Source organism: Carex rostrata, chromosome 11, assembly GCF_964058835.1.
Source record: "Carex rostrata chromosome 11, lpCarRost1.2, whole genome shotgun sequence".
In the NCBI taxonomy this organism is placed as follows: Eukaryota; Viridiplantae; Streptophyta; class Magnoliopsida; order Poales; family Cyperaceae; genus Carex; species Carex rostrata.
In genome coordinates, this window is record NC_135928.1 from 3,208,562 (window position 1) to 3,231,090 (window position 22,529).

Below are 22,529 nucleotides of genomic sequence, written 5' to 3' on the forward strand. Positions count from 1 at the left end.
AGTTTCTGATATCATTTCCTTGAATTTCTGATATCAAGTTTGATTGTTTAATTAAGATACTGATGACATTGATATGATTTGAGTTTCTGAATTTCCTTGAATTTACAAGTCTCTGACACGTGGTGCTCAAACCTTAAAAAGCTAATAAATGTGCTTAAGGGACACTGTGCAGAATGATCTTGACTTGTTTTCACGGTTGGTGTTGTTTCTTATTACTTGTGTTTATCCAAGTAGTTTAGCAGGAATCTTGCTGGAATCTCATCCAAATTGATTAGAAATAGCATTTATGCTTGTCTGATTTGAACAAATTTACATGTTTGACCAAATTAACGAGTCATCCTGTATATTGTTGGTCATAAGATAAATTTTGGAAGATGAATATATTTAAAATGAAATTCAGGCATTGTAGACCGGGATGGATTGATTGGCTTATACATAGGTTTTGTGCTAAATACATTGGGAAAAATCCTTCCTAATAGCAGGTCGGTCTCTCTCTCTCTCTCTCTCCCTCATCATTTTTTAGCTGTTGCTTTGATACTTTTCTTTAAATGTTTCTGCTTTAATACCTAATTTTTACTTCTCTTTAACAGCATTAAATTGATGTGCTTTGATGTGGTCAAGGGGTTAATAGCTACTGGAGAGGAGATCAACAAATTGCATCCAAAAAGAAACCTAGGGCAGTCATCCAAATTCTAATTATAGAATTAATCATACCTGGTAATAATATCACACTTTTAAGGTTAGTTTGGTTTAAACATAATTTATTCCTCTCCAACCAAACAACAAACCATGTTTCTCAAAAATTGAAATCATGTTGTTTGTAATTTGCAAAGTATTTTGAGATAATTCAGGCATAAGGACATTTGTGGAATAAATGATTTATCAATAGTATTATTATCTGATCAAAAGCAACATGAGGTGTCCTCCCATCCTCTTTGAATAAGATTAATTTGTGTCAATATTATGATATTATTTACCAAAGAAATGAATCCTCTAATCTTTTGAGGCGATTATATTTTCCAAATCTTAACCCGCATCAAATCTTTTGCCGCTTCACAATTCAATTTCAATAAAGGACTTCCAAACTAAATTTTATAAACAAGAACCCTGCATATTACACAAATGTTTAATCCATAGAAATTTGTGATGTTTGGTTACCATTATCGCTATATATTCTCGTAATGGACCTTTTCACCTCTCTGCTCTTTTCTCTCTTCTTCTTCAGATCTGCTTCCTTGTTATCCACAAACTCAATTAAATCTTTGAAACTAGACAAACTAGTAAGCCGTCTTTGCTGCTTGACACATGGCAGCGTCTTTTCACCTGGCAAAGCTTCATTTTCTCTTGTGTCGCTTATTCTATTAATGTTGTATTGTTTAAACTGAAGACATATATTTATGAAATATATAATTAATGCCAAAACACAAACAACACCACATATTGAAAAAAGGCCCCAAAAGCTGCTTAGACTTAGACGATTTGACTCGATAACTGTATTCTCATAGCTGCACCTGTCGTGGCTGTTCAGCCATAGGTCGTGAATGCGCTGGAGTTGTCCACTCTCTGACAATGTCAGAATAGCAGTTGATAGGTCAGCTGCTAGAGGAGAATCTTTTTGAAGTGCCTATTAAGAGAAAAATACATGATTAAATGGTATGCTCCAAATACATATACATTGCCCATAGATTATACAAGTAGTCTCAAGCAGATGCTGTTATTAATCTATGATTCTAAAAAAAACTATATTTTAGAATAAAAAGTTAAGTGTGGATGCCTTCATTTTTCATGCCTCTACATTTTCAATGCATTATAACAAAAAATCTAAAACAACAAATAACATAATGAAACCATTGGATTTGAGTATTTGACCTATATTATGTACTCTAGACACACATAAATAATTATGGCATCTCAACTTTGTTTTGATGACCAACTTGTAAAATTAACATCTAGAAATTATTATACCTTTGGATTTTATTACAAAATTTTGTAATTTTTCATGCATGCGTAGAAGAAATAACATAGATCACATCTAACCATTTTAATTTGACATTTCAGCTTGAGAGTTTAATTAAAAGCTTAGAAAAAATAGGCATTGTGGGAGCAACAAATGTAAAGGCATTTGAACCCTCCTTAAATTATGGACACTTTTTTGCCATTGAAATTTGAATTATTGGATTTTTTTTCAAACTGTATATGAGTTAATAGTTTATAAACATATCTTCAAATTGGAACAATGTTATATACGGCCATAAATCTTGTAAAGAGACTTACGAAACCCCATCCTTCTCGGGTGAACTCCTGACCAACAATGCGAAAGTTGCAATATTTTGAGAGGAAAATCTTAATATATGGGCTTTCATCAACTATTGCCGCGACACCACCTCCCTGGGGCCCACGTGTCAGGGCATCAGCATACTCTTCAATAGTATTTAGAGGCACAAGCCTTGACTCAGGTATGTTCAGCTCCTCTATGAGGTAATTCTTTGTGAATTTACCAACCTGGTACCTGTCAGAAAATGTTGAATCTTTTATATCTAAAGATGCATGATGTAGGTATGGTACTAAAAAAGATAAGAGCCGGTCTCTAAAGTATCATCCCTTCCCCACTACAATCTTTGAAGATAAATTTTCCATTTTGGTCCTTTAACAATTAGAGTTGTATGATGCTGGTCCCTGCCTTACTTATTGGTAAGATAGATAGACATAGATTGGAGAATGCTGATGGGAATAAGATTGTATTTGCCTAAAGTACCACAAAAGTAATCTTTCAACATCAATGCTTACCGGAAACTCTTTCCTCTACATAACTTCAAATTAATTTAATTTTTTCAGTGCTGACAATCAACAGGTGGATTTTTGGATTAGTAAGTGTTCCACCAAAATGGCTGATTACATTGCCGACCAGGAATTGTCTCCTTTTGGTAATTACAAGCTGCTACAATTATACTTAAGGTTTCTTTTGATTTGCAGCATTATCTTTATATGCAGAAGCAACCAAATGTATCCAGTATTTGCTAAGAAAAAACAACTGTTTTTAAATCCACAAGAGTTATATTCAAATGGAACAGACAGATTAGGATATATATCAGAATGTTAGTTTTGGATGTATTCTTTCCAAACACCACAAGTTAGGTTTTTTTTTTTTGCCAATAATAATGATGATGAGAAGTTGCATTTTGCGAAACTATTTGTTTAACAATAAGATATGTATGTTTATAATACCCGATGGGGTCACGGCTAGCTATGAGGCTATCGAGGCCTTTGATGCCAGAGGAGAGTTGTTGGACAGTTAGGATCGAGGTGAGAGATGCAGTGTAGCTGGAGGTAATAATCAGGACCACAAACAACCACACAAGCACAACAAATCGGCCAAGGCCAGACACTGTGTTCTCTCCTACAATTCCAATACAGCAAAGCCAAACAATATTATATCTTTTAGATAGTTTTCTTTCATTTATGGACATATACTGTGTGACAATACCTTATATTATCAGCATGTATCTGAAAATGGGTCTTGTGTGCCAGCACAGGTGTTGGAAAAAACTATTCATCAGAGAGTTTGTTCAAAGTACGTACCCAGAAACCCCGTCTCCCTTGTTTTATATCTATCATTTTTTTTCATTTTTGGTTGCATATGGACATCTGCGGTTTCTAGTGTTTGTGTGATGCTTTGTGCATATTGAAGAATATTCATATTTCTTTCTGTCTTATTTTTATTTTTTCAAGTCAAGTAAGAGGACATACTGTGTGAAAAGAACATAGTGGAGAAACTAAACCTGCAGAATGAACAAACAAATCAATAGGTCATTTTCTCTAGAAGGAAATCAATAGATAATTAAAACAAAATAGACCAATTAAAAAACAAATTAGTACATATGCCAATAATGTTCATAAAAAACTGTAATGTGCTCTACAGTTTCATAAAAAGAAGGAAATCCATGATATGGTTTAAAATAGTCCAATCTCAACTGCTGCTATAAGACTTTGAAAAGAGGGTAAATAGGAAAAAATAAAGTAGTAACTGAATGCTCACCAAAATATAGTGGCAATTTGTTCTCGAGGCGGGCCACGAAACTCGTCGTTGGTTCTGTGTTCGAGAATCCAAACAACAAAACCAACAAATAGGAAAAATACACCAATAACACACCACATTGGGAGTGTAAACGGTTTGAGAAAGGCCCACGCACTTGAGCTGTCGTGCTTAACTACTGCAACTATCACCAAACCTGCTTCAACAAAAGGTTGTGTGAAATCCACTATCTTTATTCGTTTTTTCACTATTGATATGTCCCCCACTACTGCATCCAGTTCCTGAGAAGTTTAGAAGTAAACAAGATCTTAAGAAAATAAATAAAATAAAATGCTATTTGATATGTTATAAGCTATACACACTGGACCAATTTCAAGTACAATTCATATAGTAAATGTACAATTCACTACCTGGACATGACTGATCGTCACCTATATGTCTCAGTATCAAGCATACCAACATGGTACTAATTCATTCAGTTCTTTTTGGTCTTGTTAGTTAGCCATCAGTTAATACCTTCATACAGGTATTACTACACTGGAATGTCTTGGTACTGAGTCTAATTGGCATGGCATTAATTTGACTCTAGTATGGTATTGGGAATTTCGACATATGTCTGTCTGGCATTTCTACCAGGACTTTTCCAATACAGGCTACATCATTTGACTTATATGGTAGTATTAGCTCCTGATATCAATTAAGGTTGTACGCTTGGCTACCAAGCGAGTGGGTGGGGGGTTGGGGAGAGAGAGGGAGAGAGTACATTTTCAGCAATCATATTAACCATATCATCATAATTCGGGTTAACAGTACCATTTCCTATCAGTACAAAAGCACATGGCACCGGGTACGGCAATAACTTGATTGCTGCATTGAAAACATCAATACAGAACCCACTGGCATTGGTGTTGGATCCAGAATTAGACTTGCTTGACACCAACTGCTTAAAGCTGATCTTGTTTGCCACTCCGATTCGCAAGGGCTGGCCATTGTTCGGGAAAACCCAACCACGTGGTTGTTGCATGGTCCCACCAGGCCACATCACATCGTTTAGCCTACGGGACTGGCCTGACAAGTTTTTTGGCATTTCATACAGGATTCTGGTGAAACTACAGATAGACCCGAGTAATTTGACCAGTACCCGATCAATCGTGGCCCAGTAGACACCACATTGATGATATCATACGTGGGGTGGATCAGGTCCCGATTTGGGCCAAACTGTAAGTGTCCAGTAACACCTGTGAAGTTTGTGCTCAGCAGATTTTGTAGTAAGCCCTCACCGCCATTAAAAAATTTCAAAATTGCCAAGTTTAAGCTGCTCCCATTCACATCATGCAATCTTGGGTCAATTGAGAAATTTATACCGTTTCCATTCCTTTTTAAATATTGATCAATTGCATGTGCCACTAACCACACTGAATCGTAAGCATACAGACTGTATGCATTGAGACCTGACCCAGTAGTTGTATTGCTTGTTTTGTTTCTCCATCTGGAGACAAATTTCATCTTGTGATCTGAATCCGGTGTATGCCCTCTCAGCACAATTGACCCTTGTATCAGATTAATAACTTTTGGGTCGGCATCCACTGACTCATACCCGTATCCTAAACCAAACCCATTAGAATCCAAAACTGCTGCAAGCCAATCAGTTACAATCCATATGTAACCAGATCCCGTCATGCCCAACTTTTGAGCAACAGAAAAGACGGTCAAACCTGAATCTGGGTTCACATGCAGGACAAAAACTCGTGACTCCATTAAATTGACTCGTAGCAGCAAGTCAGTGATCTCAGTCTGATCCCCGCTCTGTGAAAACCCCGCTTTGTACGAAATCTTTGCCCTTCTGAGTGCCAACTCATCCCCCAAGGCGGCAATGCCGTTACGGCCATAGTCGTCATCAACATAAATTGCGGTGACCTTGCGCCACTGGAAGAAGTCTACTATGTCGGCTATGGCACGCATCTGATATTGGTCAGATTGAGTGGCACGGAGGAAGTAGGGGAATTCTAGGGAGGAGAGGGTCGGGTCGGTTGCGGAGAAGGAGACTAACGGTACTTTTAGTGAGTTCGCCACATGGGAGACTATGTGACTGTCTCCTGATGACTGTGGGCCTATGATTGCCACCACATTCTTCTCTAGTACTTGCAATGCTGGAGAGAATCATGATATATCAGAAGAAGCATTTGTAGCGACAAGTTTGTTAGAAATGTTTTAATCACAAAAGGACATATATATTTCTATTTGCTTATGCATTTTTTTTATTTATTTGGTTACTCACCACCTGGTAGAAATTTGATCCTAATTCAGAGCTTGGTTAGTGTTCCAATTTTCAATAAAAAATTATATCATGGTGTCATAAGAGTATTGGCAAGGCCTAACAGATATATGCATAATATTGGAAACCATAATAAGCTAAATTGGAGCAAATGAGCTAGTAGCTCAAGTGATATACTAAGGGGACATTAAGAGGAGATCCACAACGATATAAAAAAGTAAAAGAAACATGCGTAGACAAAAGTTATTTTATTAAATGATGCACCTCTGTATATATGCATATGTCTATGCATACACATGAAAGTTTTGCTGATTTTTCCTTATGTTTTGTATCCAATAAAATGAACAATACCTGTTAGGACTTTAGTTTTTATATGTTTACTCTTAGAAAATAGATGGGAGCTAGCAGATGCATGTGCAAACATTCATAGGTACGGCCCGTACGGATACAAAACAGCTCGTCACTCTGCTGTTGTATTATATGAATTGCAAAAGCTAAATATTTCTCTTCTATAACATAGAAAATCAATCCGCTTGTATCATAAGAACTAGAACTTTTATTTGAAACTGTATTTTCTTTATATAACAGAGCGGACTTGAGAATGATTAACAAGAATAAACACGAGTTTACAATCTTTTACTTCTTATTAACAATAACTAATTCATAATAATTACTGCTTATAGCCTTCTAACTTGCTTGGGACTGTTGTTGTTGTAATTACTGCTTATAAATTTGACATACTAAAATATTGTTCAGGCAAAAAATCAATTCCCAATAGAATTAAATCAACCATTTTTAAAACTATTTTATAGATAATCAAAATCGGTTTTCAAATTGCACCAAATTTGATATTCAACATATCAAAAATATACGGACATACTAATAATTTTAGCCTTCTAACTTTTGAGAAGCATTGTGTCGGTTATAAATTTTTTAGTACAAATCAGCTGTTATTCTTTTGGAATCCTCATCCAACCGTTCAATTTTTTCATGCACGAATTTCAATGAAACCAACGGTTGAATGAGAAAAAACAGGTTTCCTCCCTTTTTTTGAAAAAGAATAAGAACAGATTTCCTCGCCATTTTTTTGTTCTAGTCCACTACTCTAAGACAACAGTATATTTTAAAAAAAAAGTCAAACATTGTTCTATGATCTATCCAATTGAAAGTTAAAATAAAAAGTTGGGTGCATTAATTACCTTCAATTGTAGCAAGAAACCCACTACAATTGGTATCCTTTGAGATTACAGTGAGCTTCGTGTCAGGGAGTATGGTGCGATCAGAGTTCACATCTTCAAGTGCCAGCTCAATTGCAATTCTCGCAGCGTGACCAATGATGGAATTGTATGAGTAGAGAGCTCCTATGTTAATACCTGTGGTCTTCTGTGGGTTTGAAGTTTGGGATCTTGTAATGATGGCTAGAGAAAGAGAGATTAGGAACAGCAAGAGCAATGGAGAGCAACCCATTTGAGTTTGTTGTGTTATGGCTTCTCTCTTTCTTTCTCTATATAGATTGCTTGGTTTAACAGGCGAGGTATATATTAATTAGTCGCGCGGGAGGAGGGGGGATTCGCATCCAGGTAGTGTTGTATCATGAGTAAATTCGGACCGTTATTTAGAGCAGTTTGCTTGTGGTCATGGGTGAGGAAGGAAACAAATATTTTCTTTTGGAGGGTCATTTGGCATAGTTTTATTGAGTAATTAATATCTATGAACTCTTGGAATTGAACCGGTAAGAGAATTGTTCCTTTTCTCTTGGAAACCTGTCTTATATGTGGATGGTATTTTCTAAATTTTGCCTTCAAATTTAATTCACACATTCATCAATAAGTAACATGAAAAGATAATAATAATTATAAATCGATGGTGATAAATTTTATTTCTGTATGAAGAGAAGTATGTTTAATTTCTAAGAAGAACATATAAAAGAAAATTGATGTTGAACTTAACAAAAGTCTATATTAAAAATAAGAATAATTATTTCTGTACCCGCGCTACAGTACCTACACAGTACTCGCGCTACAGTACCCGCATTTAGAGGAATAATGTATTATGGTGCCCACTAATTATTATTCTTAAAAGATATTATATAGTCTCAACTAATTATTATTCTAAAATTCCAGCAGCACTCTTTCAAAGCCTCGGCACTAATTCCGCGTCAATATTTCTCTAACAAAAATAGTTGACCTCATAAAAATAAATACTTCAGTGCATAAATATAAATACTTTCAATACTTAGATATTAATACTTTCAGTATCATATGTAAAAAGAGGAGGGATCTAATTACAACATTATGGCAGTTTAGGTCCTCATAAGCAGTTATGTAAAAATTACAACATTATTTACTATATAGATATAAATACTTATGTTCTTTGAACTATATACTTCAAGATTTGACTATTAATATTAAAAAAAAAATTATAGATCTGGAACGATTGCAGTCCCCACAAGCAATTATGGCAGTTTAGGTGCGGGTACGACGTCAGAAATTTCAAAAAAAGGTGCGAGTACAATTATTTAAAAATAATTAATTTATCATTTACATTGTTTACTATATAGATATAAATACTTGTGTTCTTTGAACTATATACTTCAAGATTTGACTATTAATATTTTAAAATAAAGTTACAGATCTGGAACAGTTGCGGTCCCCACAAGTAATTATGGCAGTTTAGGTGCGGGTACGACATCATAAATTTCAAAAAAAAAGTGCGGGTACGATTATTTAAAAATAATTAATTTATCATTTTACATTGTTTACTATATATATATATAAATACTTGTGTTCTTTGGACTACATACTTCAAAATTTGACTATTAATATTAAAAAAAAAGTTACAGATCTGAAGTGCAGTTATGACAGTTTGGTCCCCACAAACAGTTATGGCAGTTTAGATGCGGGTACTGTAGCGCGGGTACTCATATCAGCTTCCTAAAAATAAAATAAATACAACAATATGATGCAGTTTTCAATTTTTTATCGTAGCATAAAAGAATAACGTAATTTCATTCATATCATCAATTTCGAAAAATTCATTTTATACCACAATCGATAATTATTCAACGATCGACCGCTGAATTACCGCTGAATAGTTTAGCGGTTGAAATCTGCATTATCATCATTAGAAAAATTGACTCTCTCATAACACCTATGTACTGCTTAATTATTCAGCAGTCGAAATATCCGAAATCGATGAATAATTCAATCGCTAAAATTGACCGCTGAATAATTCGCTGAAACCGGCTCTCTCATAACACACATTTATACATCTTTAATTTTGAATTATTTTTTATGGTACAGAAAAAAAAAATCACACATTAACACCCTGTTCGGATTTTACTGTTCACATGGGTAAAAAAATTCACTCAGACTGATTTTTTTTTTCCCACATGAACAGTACAAGATCAGTTCAAAAAATTTTCAATCCCATTTCTATAACCATTCCCAATACGGAGCCAAACATGGCCTATAGAAAACACCAATTTCCAATGTTCTAAATAGCGCGCTATAGCGTTTTTGGACCATAAAAGATATGGCGCTATCAGCACTATAGTGTCGCTATTTGAGTATAGTGCTGTTTTTTTAACCAGTCCGCTATGACGCGATAAACGCTATTTAAACCTTTGCCAATTTCCATTAATTTTAGGTGCATGTTGAAAAATTAACATAGATCACATATTTTATGTTGTTATTGACTTGTTATATATTTAATGAGGAGGGTTCAAATGCCTCCATGTTTTTGTGCCTCCATCATGCCTCCATCTCTCTCCGTCATTTTCAAAGTTCAAACAGTCGATCCGAACCGCTCAACCTAACCTCCATACTAAAATATGTTTGGAGACCAAATTTTATATTTTTAGGAATTTTTTTACTATTTTTTTAGATAGGTACAAAAATATTGTTTTTAGATGGTTCAGATTTACTGATTTTGTACCTATCTAAAAAAATAGTAAACAAATTCCTAAAAATATAAAATTTGGTCTCCAAACATATTTTAGTATGGAGGTTAGGTTGAGCGGTTCGGATCGACTGTTTGAACTTTGAAAATGACGGAGAGAGATGGAGGCATGATGGAGGCACAAAAACATGGAGGCATTTGAACCCTCCTCATATTTAATAGAAACATGATGCAATAACTTATTAGATATGTTATATGATAATAAGATTATTTGAAATCTGCAACAACCGATAAAGATCTCACCCAAATAATTGAAATAAATTTATACATATATTTTATATTTTAATATGATTTAATTATACAGACAATATATATCAAGTTTGTTACAATTAAAACATATTAATTAAGTTTGAATAAATTTAATGGTCAGTCGTCACGATCGTGAGATAGTTATAAATACATATCTTTGCATAAAATTTATTATATAAAGAGAAGAAGATAAATCTTTATTTGATTGATATCATACAATGCAAATCAAATGGCATAAGACAATTATACGGAAGAAGTGTTAGAAAATTTGGTTATAGAAAAATATGACAGCAGGCATCGTATTCTATGGATACAGAAAAGATGTGCTTGATAATTTTATAAGATACAACAATGAATGTACCTTAAAAACAACTAAAGTGCAATAGTGAAGGTCAATGCAACTTATTAGGATGCAGGGGTATTTTGGGTATTGTCTCTTTTATAGTTTTATACTTGTTGGGGATATATTTTTTGAACTAGTTTTTAATACTATTAAAATTTATTCCTTTTTTTTGTATTCTGAGATTATTTTTATGGGAGCTAGCTGAAGGGGCTAATATTATCCAAAGAGAAAAGAAAATGCACCCCAATTAGACAACATGGTCTACATTGATACAAAAAGTATTGATTAGACTAATAGAATAAATAGAATCTTAGAATGAAGTAGCCAATTAAATAAGGAACATGCAAACTGCCTTCTTATTTATTTCTTTAAGTATCTCAATAAACAATAGCAGCTAGCTTGCACTAATGTAATTATGTGTATTTGAATATGATTTAATTTGAAAGACTGATGATTTTCGAGATCCTCATAATTATCTTTGAAAACATTGTTTTTTTTTTTTTGCACAATAATTTGCATATACTAATCTCATGATTTGCACATCGTAAAACTGAGATCTCATGCATGTTTAGTGGATCCAGCATTTCTAAAGAAATGAACGGGGTACAATAACCAGGACTAGTTAATGAAGTCGTTATCTATTAATTACTCATTAGCAATATATCATGCATTTTTTTTGTAAGCACCCGGCCTTGGTTTGGCCGCAGATCTGCCCCTCTGCCTGAAGTATTTTGATATAATTCAGGCATAAGAACATTTTGGGAATAAATGATTTATCAATAGTATTATTATCCCATTGTCTTTGGATAAGATTAAATTTCTGTCAAAATCTTGATATTAATGTATTATTTGCCAATGAAATGAACCCTCTAATCTTCACAGGCGATTATGTTTTCCAAATCTTACCCCACGTCAAATCTTTTGCCCCTTCAAAATTCAATATCAATAAAGAACTTCCAAACTATAATAAACAAGAACGCAGCATACATATTACACAAAAATATTTAATCAATAGAAATTTGTGAGGTTTGGTGACCATTATCACTATATTTTCTCGTAATTGACTTTTTCACCTCTCCGCTCTTTTATCTCTTCTTCAGATCAGGCTTCCTTGGTACCCATAAACTTGATCAAATCTTTCAAACTAGACAAACTAGTAAGCCGTCTTGTCTGGTTGACACATGGCAGCGTTTTTTCACCTGGCAAAGCTTCATTTTCTCTTGTATGGCTTGTTCTATTGTTGTATTTTTTAAACTGAACACATATCTTTATAAAATATATAATTAATGCCGAAAAACAAACCCCACCACATAGTAAAAAAAGGCCCCAAAAGCTGCTTATACTTAGACGAATTGACTCGATATCTGTATCCTCAGAGCTGCACCCATCGTGGCTGTTCAGCCATTGGTCATGAATGCGCTGGAGTTCTCCACTCTCTGACAGCGTCAGAATAGCAGTTGAGAGGTCAACTGCTAGCGGAGAATCTCTTTGAAATGCCTATTAAGAGAAAAATACATGATTAAATGGTATAATACATGTATTGCTCGTAGATTACACAAGTAGTCTCAAGCATATGTATGTTATTAATCTACGATCCTCAAAAAACTGTATTTTCGAGAAAGGTAGGTGTGGTTGCCTCCATTTTTCATGCCTCTACTGTTCATGAAAACTGTTCAATTTGACATATACTATTGACTTTGATGTACATAAAAAATTATGACATATCAACTTAGTTGTCACGACCAAGAAATTGTAAAATTAATGTCTACAAATTATCTATACCATTAGATTTATACACAAGATTTTGTAATTTTTAAGCGTGCATAGAAGAAATGACATGCATCACATTTAACCATTTTATTTGACATTTCAGCTTTAGAGTTTGATTAAAAGTTTATAAAATAGAGGATTAGTGGGAGCACCAAATGTAAAGTTATTTCAACCTTCCCCAAAATATTTTTGACACTATTTTGCCTTTGAAATTTGAATTATTGTGTGTTTTCAAACTGTAAATGATTTTAAGAGTTTATAAACATATCTTCAAATTGGAATTTTACTATATACTTTGCAATAAGTCTTAAAAAGAGACTTACGAAACCCCATCCTTCTCGGGTGAACTCCTGACCAACAATGCGAAAGTTGCAATAACTTTTGAGGAAAATCTTAATAGATGGGCTTTCATCAACTATTGCCGCGACACCACCTCCCTGGGGCCCACGTGTCAGGGCATCAGCATACTCTTCAATAGTAGTTAGAGGCACAAGCCTTGACTCAGGTATGTTCAGCTCCTCTATGAGGTAATTCTTTGTGAATTTACCAACCTGGTACCTGTCAGAAAATGTTGAATCTTTTATATCTAAAGATTCATGATGTAGGTATGGTACTAAAAAGAAAAGAGCCGGTCTCTAAAATATCATCCTTTTTCCTTTACAGCCCTTGAAGATAATTTTTCCATTTTAGTCCCTTAATAATTGGAGTTGTATGATTGCGATCCCTGCCGTGACCTCTTGGTAAGATAGACATAGATTAAAGAATGCTGATGGGAATGAGCTTCTTTTGACTGATATATTCTACAAAAGTAATCTTTCAACATCAATGCTTACTAGCAACTCTTTCCTCTATATAATGAAAATTAATTTATTTTTTCAGTGCTAACAATGAATATGTGGATTTTTGAATTATAAGTGTTCCACCAAAATGACTGATTACAAGCTGACCAGGAATTGTCTACTTTTTGTAACTACAAGCTACTCCAATAAAATTCAAGGTTTCCTTTTATTTGCACCATTACCTGTATATGCAGAAGAAACTGAATGTACCTAGTACTTTCTTAGAAACATGACTGTTTTTAAATCCACAAGAGTTCTATTCAAATGGAATGGACACATTAGAATCTAGACCAGAATGTTAGTTTTGGATGTATTCATTCCAAACACAAGTTAACAATAATAATGAGAAGTTTTTATAATACCCAATAGGATCACGACTGGCTATTAGGCTATCAAGGCCTTTGATGCCAAAGGAGAGTTGTTGGACAGTTAAGATCGATGTGAGAGATGCAGTGTAGCTGGAGGTAACAATCAAGACCACAAACAACCACACGATCAGCACAAACCGGCCAAGCCCAGATACTATGTCCTGTCCTACAATTGCAATACAACAAAGCCAAAACAATATTATGTATTTAAGTAATTTTCTTTTATTTCTAAAAATATACTCTGTGACAATACCAAATATTATCAAGCATGCCCCTGAAAAAAGGTCCTATGTGCCATCACAAGCGTTGGAAAAAATATTCATCACATAGTTTATTCAAAGTACCCAGAAAGCCCCTCTCCCTTGTTTTATTTCTATCATTTTTTAATTTTCGGTTGTACGTTGACCCATGCTGTTTTCTAGGGTTTGTGTCATGCTTTGTGGTATCACATGAAAGAATACTCATTTCTATCTACCTTGGTATTATTTATTCAAGTCAGAGATAAAGGAAGAGGACATACTGTGTGCAAAGAACATAGTGGAGAAACTGAACCTGCAGAATGAAGAAAGCAAATCAATAGATTTTTTTTTTTTTTGAAAAGGAACTCAATAGAAAATTAAAACAAATTATACAAATTTTTAAAAAAAAGTACATTTGCTAATAATGTCATAAAATTTGTAATGTGTTCTAATGGTAACGTCTAATCTCCACCACTGCTACAAGACATTGAAAAAATGGTAACTTGGAAAAAAGAAATAGGTAGTAACTAATTGCTTACCAAAACATAGTGGAAACTTGTTTTCGAGATGGGCCACGGAAGTGGTCGTTGAATCTGTATTCGAGAATCCAAATAACAACACCAAAAAATAGGAAAAACACAACAATAACACACCACATTTGGAGTGTAAATGGTTTTAGAAAGGCCCATGCACCTGAGCTGTCGTGCTTAACTGGTGCAACTATCACCAAACCTGCTTCAACATAAGGTTGTGTGAAATCCACTATCCTTGTTCGGTTTTTCACTATCGCTATGTCCCCCACTGCGGCGTCCAATTCCTGTCAAGTTTAAAAGTAGACAAGATCTCAAGTGAATAAGTAGAGTTTGGTATCAAGCATACCACATGATACCAATTCATTCAGTTCTTGTTGGTCTTGTTAGTTAGCCATCAGTTAATACCTTCATATAGGTATTATGTACCAAAAATGGACTGTCTTGGTACCGAGTCTAATTGGCACGGCATTGATATCACTCTGGTATGGTATTGGGAATTTCGACATATATCTGACCGGCATTTCAACCAGGACTTATCCAATACAGGCTACAGCATTTGACTCGTGTGGTAGTCTTAGCTCCTAATACCAATTAAAGTTGTTCAGTTGGTTACCATGTGGCAAGTGTGTGCGTATGTGTGCTAGGGGGGGGGGGGGGGGGGGGGGGGGGGGAAAGAAAGAGAGCATACATTTTGAGCAACCATATTAATTATATGATCATAATTCGGGTTATCAGTACCACTTCCAATCAGTACAAAAGAACATGGCACTGGGTACGGCAATAACTTGATTGCTGCATTAAAAACATCAATACAGAACCCACTAACATTGCTGTTGGATTTAGAATTAGACCCGCTTGACACAAACTGCTTAAAGCTGGCCTTGTTTGGCACTCCAATTCGCAAGGGCTGGCCATTGTTTGGGAAAACCCAACCACGTCGTTGCTTCGTGGTCCCACCAGGCCATATCACATCATATAGCCTACGGGACTGACCTGACAAGTTTTGTGGCTTTTCATACAGGATTTCGGGTGAAACTACAGATAGACCCGAGTAATTTGACCAGTAACCAATCAATCGTGGCCCAGTAGACACCACATTGATGATATCATACGCGGGGCGGATCAGGTCCCGATTTGCGCCAAACTGAAACTGTCCAGTAACACCTGTGAAGTTTGTGCTCAACAGATTTTGTAGTACGCCCTCGCCGCCATAAAAGATTTTCAAAATTGCCAGGTTTAAAGCGCTTCCATTCACATCATGCAATCTTGGGTCAGTTGAGAAATTTATTCCGTTTCCATTCGTTTTTAAATATTGATCAATTGCATGTGCCACTAACCACACTGAATCATAAGCATACAAACCGTACGCATTGAGGTTGGACCCAGTAGCTGTATTGCCTGTTTTGTTTCTCCATCTTGATGCAAATTTCTTCTTGAGATCTGAATCTGGTGTATGACCTCTCAGCAAAATTGACCCTTGTATCAGATTAAGAACTTTTGGGTCGGCATCCACTGACCTGTATCCATATCCTAAACCGAACCCATTAGAATCCAAAACTGCAGCCAGCCAATCAGTTACGATCCAAACGTAACCAGGTCCTGTCATGCGTAACTTTTGAGCAACAGAAAAGACGGTCAGACCTGAATCTGGGTTCACATGCAGGACATAAACTCGTGACTCCATTAAATTGACCCGTAGAAGCAAGTCAGTGATATCAGTCTGATCCATGGCCTGCGCAAAACCCACTTTGTATGAAATCTTTGCCCTTCTGAGCGCCAGTTCATCACCCAAGGCGGCAATACCATTACGTCCATAGTCATCATCAACATAAATTGCAGTGACCTCACGCCACTGGAAGAAGTCTACAATGTCGGCTATGGCGCGCATCTGATACTGGTCAGATTGAGTGGCACGGAGGAAGTAGGGGAATTCTAGGGAGGAGAGAGTCGGGTCGGTTGCAGAGAATGAGACTAATGGTACTTGTAGTGAGTTCGCCACATGGGAGAGTATGTGACTGCCTCCAGATGATTGCGGGCCAATGATTGCCACCACATTCTTCTCTAGTACTTGTAATGCTGGAGAAAATCATGACCAGAACAAGAACGTGTAGCAAAAAAATTGTTAGAAAGGTTTTAAACACAAAAGGACATATATTTCTATTTGCTTATGCATTTTTATTTTTTATTTAGTTACTCACCACCTTGTAGGAATTTGATTCTAATTCAGAGCTTAGTTAGTGCTCCTAATTTCACTATCATGGTATCATAAAAGTTTAAGACCATATCAGCAAGGCCCCTTAGGCTGCAACCTAACAAATCTAGTATACCTGATAGGTATACGCAGGTTGTTAATACAATCCCATAGCATAATAGATGAAAATACATTGGGTCAAATGACCAAGTAGCTCAAGTGATATACTAAGATAACTTTTAAGAGGTTATGGGTTGAGATCCCACAGGAACTAAATATGGATGAAGTCTTCCTCAACGATCCAAAAAGTTCAGTGTGAACAAGAAAAGAAAATGATTTCTCACAAAACAACCACAATAAACAGAAAGGGTACCAAGAAAAGAATCAGATGATTTTTAGGAGAAGATCCACAAAGATTTAAAAAGAGAAAGAAACATGCATAGATAGTCGAAAGCTTTTTTATTAAATGATGGCACTTCTGTGTGTATAGATATGGAAATTAGCGATGGCCGTGTAAAGCTGCTCATGAGTCTGAGTCGCTAATTTAGTTTTGTATCAAAAATTCTGATTTGGAATTAATTTGCGAGTAGCTCGACTTGAAGCGAGTCGACTCGTGATTGGTAATGTAGTATACAGTGAGATAGTTTAATTTAATTCTAACAAAAAAAATTATATAGTTTATTAAAATAATACACAATTAAAGGCAATACATAAGAAGATAATGGCCAACATATAATTAAAAATTACAAAAATATCAAAATAGTACATAATTTGAAAAAGGCGAGGTGGATACAAAGTGAAGAATGGAGAATTGGGAATTAGATTTAGTCGTTTCTCTGAATTTTTTTTTTTAAAGTTTTAAGTGGCAATCTGAAAAACAAGTATAAGGTTTTGGGAGCACAAAAATTAGAAATATATAAATTAGGGTTTAGTGTGATGAGTTCAATCAAGTTGATTCTGAATCGAGTTGGGGTTACTTGGAATCGACTCATAAATCAACTGAGTTAGTAAACTCGAGTTATAGTTAGTTGAATCCGAACTGATTCTGAATTGAGTTTTGATTCATGACCTTTTTTGCACCCCTAACCGTGTTCACGAACTTTTTTGAGAGAATTGGCGATGGGTTGTAGACAACAGTTAAATATGACTAGAGCTTTGCTTTTACCCGAACGGGTATTACCCGTTTTGCCCGGCCCATACCCGTTACCTGAGGTACCCGTACCTGTGCCCGAGTATAGGCGGGTAAATGGGTACACGGGTACGGGTTTGAGACGGGTAGGGTACCAATATTTGAGAAAAAAAAACCGCCCAACCCGTACCCGTCTTACCCGTACTCGAAACCCGCCTACCCGCACCCGTTGTACCCGTACCCGCACCCATTTACCCGAACAACTTTACCGTTTTTTTTTAAATCAAAATTCAAAATTATTTTGCCGCCGGAAAAAAACAATATTAAAAACAGAAAAAAAAAAAACTAAAAAACAGTATTAAAAAACGAAAAAAACTAAAAAAAAAAAAATACCTGTACCCTACCCGAGGTACCCGAACCCGTTACCCGAGACGGGCACGGGTATGAAACGGGTAGGGTACACCCTTTTAAAAAATTACCTGACCTACCCGTACCCGTTCTACCCAACTACCCGTCCTACCCGTACCCGCCCTACCCGTTACCCGTCTCAGGTTTACCTAGGTACCCGTACCCTACCCGAGAGCAATCCACTAAATATGACCAACAAGCAAGGGCGGACCCAAAGTAGACCAGGGGGGAGCCACCTCCTCTGAATTTCGAGTTTTAGTGATGATCTATTGGTACCGATCAACTTTGCTCCTCTCTGAAATTTTTTTTGCCCCTTTGGATATTTGATTTGTAATTCATGGTTAAATTTAATGTTAAAATGATAAAATTAAAATAAATTTCTTAAATTATGATTGATAATTAAAATTATAAGTTAAAAGATCAGAAATTATAAGTCGGAGCATTGGAAAATATAAGTCAAAATATTATTATTATTTTTAATTGAGTACTCAATTAGTTAATGAGTTTAAATCCGATTCTATACTTTTTTGCCCTTTGACGAAAATCCTGAGTCCGTCCTACCAACAAGAATTTCAAAATCTTTTTTTGAAAACTTGATAGTAGCTATCAAGATTCGTGAGGGGGAATCGAATTCTCGACCTTTGGATATAATAACTCTAGGACATTTTCCTAGCCAATTGTGCTACCTCCCCTTTCAAGAATTTCAAAATCTAAAAGTACATAACTGTGGCAATGCCTCTGCCAAAGTCAGTATAGGTATTAATACTAAAGAGCTCGTCATTCTCCTGCATGCCTCTGCCATATTCGGTAAAGATATTAAAAACTTCTCTCAATTGATGAAATGTATGATAAACTATTGAACTTTACTTGATGTTTTGCATGTTGTACGTATAAGAGGGATATATACCAATATATGATGAAAACATGAAACTAGGTGAAGAATTAAATGGCCCCTAAAAGAAAAATGAGCATGCATGCTGTCAATTAGCTATTAATTTTTGTTTCCAAATCAGTAGTTAAAATTTTTGGTAATTCTACCAATATTCATGACATGTAGGAAGCTCTTTTAAATCTCCAAGAAAACCAAACGGGTCAGGGTTTGGACTCTAGGATTGAAAATTTCTGAATAGAGAATTAATGACGAATCCATCGAGAATATGTATCTACGAATATAATTAATGCATATATATATATACTAGTATCATACCCGTGCGTTGCAACGGAGACATATTATAAGAAACAAATATATCAATAAAAAATAATAATTACTAAAAATCAAGACACATGTTAATAAAAAATTTATATGATTTTGTATTTTTAATTAACTTTAATCGTGATATCTGATAACAATTTGATGATGTGATGATTCTTTATTTTTAAGTACCAATGATATTAAATAATAGCTCGATTCGAATCTAATATCAAATATCATACAAACAATTCAATATCGACATATAATATGATATCAAAAAACATAAATAAAAAGTGTTATCGTGTGTATGTATATGATATATAGAGATGAGCTACGGTGAGTTGCGAAGTAAAACACGTTTCTACTTCACGCTGTATTTTAATTTTGAAAGTCCAAACGACTGATCTGAACCATTAGATGTGATCTCCATATTGAAATATCATTGGAGACCAAATTTTATATTTTTTGAAATTTTTTTTACTATTTATTAAGCAATTTTGAAAACTGTTGTTTTGCAGTGAACAGTAAAAAACAGTAAAAATTTCTGGACCATCGGATCAATGATTTTCAAAATTGCTTAATAAATAGTAAAAAATTCAAAAAAATGTAAAATTTGGTCTCCAAGCACATTTCAATATGGAGATCATGTTGAGCTGTTCGGATCGGTCGTTTGAATTTTCAAATCGCAAAATATGAGTGTGAAGTAAAATAGTCACTTTATTTCGCAACTCACCGTAGCCCATCTCATAATATATATATATATACACACACATATTATAAGAGAAATATATATTCACACACACGTTCCAATTTATATTATTCTTCTTCTTTGTTTCCAATTTAGAATACACACACACACACACATTGATATATTCTATATTGAAAATATATTCTAAATTGCCCACACCAATATGTATAGAAACAAAGAAAGAGAAATAAGGAAATAAAAAAAAAAAAAAGATTTTCATTGTGATCCGTATAGAAATGAATAAGAAGTAAGGAAACAAAGAAATAAGAAAATGGAAGGTGGAGTCTTCTCAATTGAAGAAGAGATATATAAAAACAAAGAAATAAGGAAACAGATAAATATATCGCTAAATTTCAGAATTTGTTCAATTTTAATTGTAACGTATCGTGTGGCAGCACATGTAGTGAGTATGTTTTTAATTAAATTTAGACTTCTATACATAAAACAGATGCATTTAATCAAAAGAAGACAAATTATGTAATTGGAGGGTTGAGATCAAATCCGAAGTTTCATCTTTCAATCGTGACCGTTGGCGGATCGGACACCCAACATGCTTAATAATAGAATGGAGATATCCGAGATGAATTTGGTGAGCTAGGCGAGAGCCTCTAATTGATTTCAAAGTTGAAGGAAAAACACATGATGAGAAGGAACAGTAAGTGCTCTCGAGTCGATATATGCATATTCCAATCAAAACCTCATGAAAACTATAGAGCTTTTTTTGCATGTAGACCCCGCAAAATCGTTTTATTAATTAAGGTCGGCTGGCAAAGAGTACAGCCACTGAAAATCAAATTAATTCTACATTTTTTTTTTCTCCAATCCACTACTCTAAGACCACATCATTTAATAAAAAAAATGTCAAACATTATTATATCCCATTGGAAGTATAAAAATAGTTGGGTGCATTACCTTCAATTGTAGCAAGAAACGCACTACAATTGGTATCACGTGAGATTAAATTGAGCTTAGTGTCAGGGAGTATGGTTCGATCTGAGTTCACATCTTCTACTGCCAGCTCAATTGCAAGTCTAGCAGCGCGACCAATGATGGAATTGTATGTGTAGAGAGCTCCTATGTTAATGCTTGTAATATTTTGTGGGTTTGAAGTTTGGGATCTTGTAATGATGGCTAGAGAAACAGAGATTAGGAACAGCAAAAGCAATGAAGAGCGACCCATTTTGGTTTGTTGGGTAATCACATCTCTCTCTCTCTCTCTCTCTATATATATATATATATATATGAAAAGTTACTGTTACATATATCTTAGAATTTGAAAACGTGTTTATAAAAGTTTATAGCCATTTGTAAGAAGAATCAGTCTTTGATCCAGTCTTAAAGAGTAACATCCTCCATCTTACTCTAGACCGAGCACCAGTGGCATAGTTAGAATTTGAGCCAGGAGTGAGCAGAAATTGAATTTGAGCTTTACTCTTGATGTTGATTTGAGTCAGGAGTGAGCAAAAATCAAATTTAGAATTTGAATCAAGAGTAAGCAAAAATCGGATTTGAATTCGAATCACCTCTATGGCTCTATAACTCCCTTCATGCCTCCGCCTGAGCTGCTTCTTTTTATTTTACAAATCACTATTTTACTCGTTTGGAATCGCTCTCGTTCTATTCTTTCTTCTTCCAACAAATCGCGCTCTCTGTACAAATTGGATTCGTGATCATATTATTTTATTTCTAAACATACTGTTACAGAATTAATTGGGTTGCAAAACAAGATCGAGTAGACAGATAAAAAAAAAATAGAAATAGACAAACTAATTAATCTATATAAAGATAATTATTTTTTTATTTTCAAAAATAGACAATTGTCTATCCCTATAAAAAAAAAACTGCCTCCGCCTTTGCTAAGTAACACCTCTCCATGACCGCTCCCCTTTTTAGAAACACCGATCTAGGCCGGTGTTCTCCATAGTATATTTCCTTTGCTAGACGGTTAGTAAGAGTTAGGGGTGGTAACGAGCTATTAAAGAGCGAGTTAGGTCACACTCGTACTCGGCAAACTATTGCTCAAGACCGACTCGTGGCTTGTCCGAGAGAGCCGAGCTAGCTCGTTACTAGCTTGGCAGATTTATAAATTTGTATATTTTCTTTCTTGCTATATCTTAAATTTTCTTAACACATCTTATCAATTATGGCTAAAACAAAATAATATTTATATGAATAATTACTGAGAAATACTCTTAATTCAATTGTAATTAAGCAAATTAACTACTATAAATTAATTTTACAGCTAAATTCAT

At 34.9% G+C, this 22,529-nt stretch overlaps 2 protein-coding genes and 1 pseudogene across 4 annotated transcripts in view; all 3 read right to left on the reverse strand.

Annotated features, from left to right (window-relative positions):
- Positions 1 to 945: 945 nt before the first annotated feature.
- On the reverse strand, positions 946 to 7,775 carry LOC144561930 (glutamate receptor 3.5-like; annotated as a pseudogene). Its single transcript, XR_013513940.1, has 7 exons — positions 7,508 to 7,775; positions 4,797 to 6,183; positions 4,037 to 4,314; positions 3,748 to 3,779; positions 3,226 to 3,397; positions 2,275 to 2,509; positions 946 to 1,624 (listed from the first exon to the last, which is right to left on the reverse strand). The product of XR_013513940.1 is annotated as a glutamate receptor 3.5-like (transcript).
- Positions 1,232 to 22,529, reverse strand: part of LOC144562236 (glutamate receptor 3.5-like) — a 70,381-nt gene continuing 49,083 nt past the window's right edge. Inside the window, exon 8 of one of the 2 annotated variants that reach the window (XM_078311428.1) lies at positions 1,232 to 1,289. The gene's annotated coding sequence lies outside the window, so the exon portion shown is untranslated. Of the gene's footprint in view, positions 1,290 to 11,708; positions 12,026 to 22,529 lie in introns of those variants that run through there. The other variant, XM_078311427.1, reaches the window with a different exon arrangement.
- LOC144562234 (glutamate receptor 3.5-like) lies at positions 11,709 to 21,510 on the reverse strand. The gene is made up of 7 exons (XM_078311422.1): positions 21,190 to 21,510; positions 15,298 to 16,685; positions 14,616 to 14,893; positions 14,358 to 14,389; positions 13,832 to 14,003; positions 12,954 to 13,188; positions 11,709 to 12,357 (listed from the first exon to the last, which is right to left on the reverse strand). The coding sequence occupies exons 1-7, from the start codon at positions 21,455 to 21,457 to the stop codon at positions 11,962 to 11,964; spliced, it is 2,769 nt and encodes a 922-aa protein (XP_078167548.1). The 5' UTR covers positions 21,458 to 21,510; the 3' UTR covers positions 11,709 to 11,961.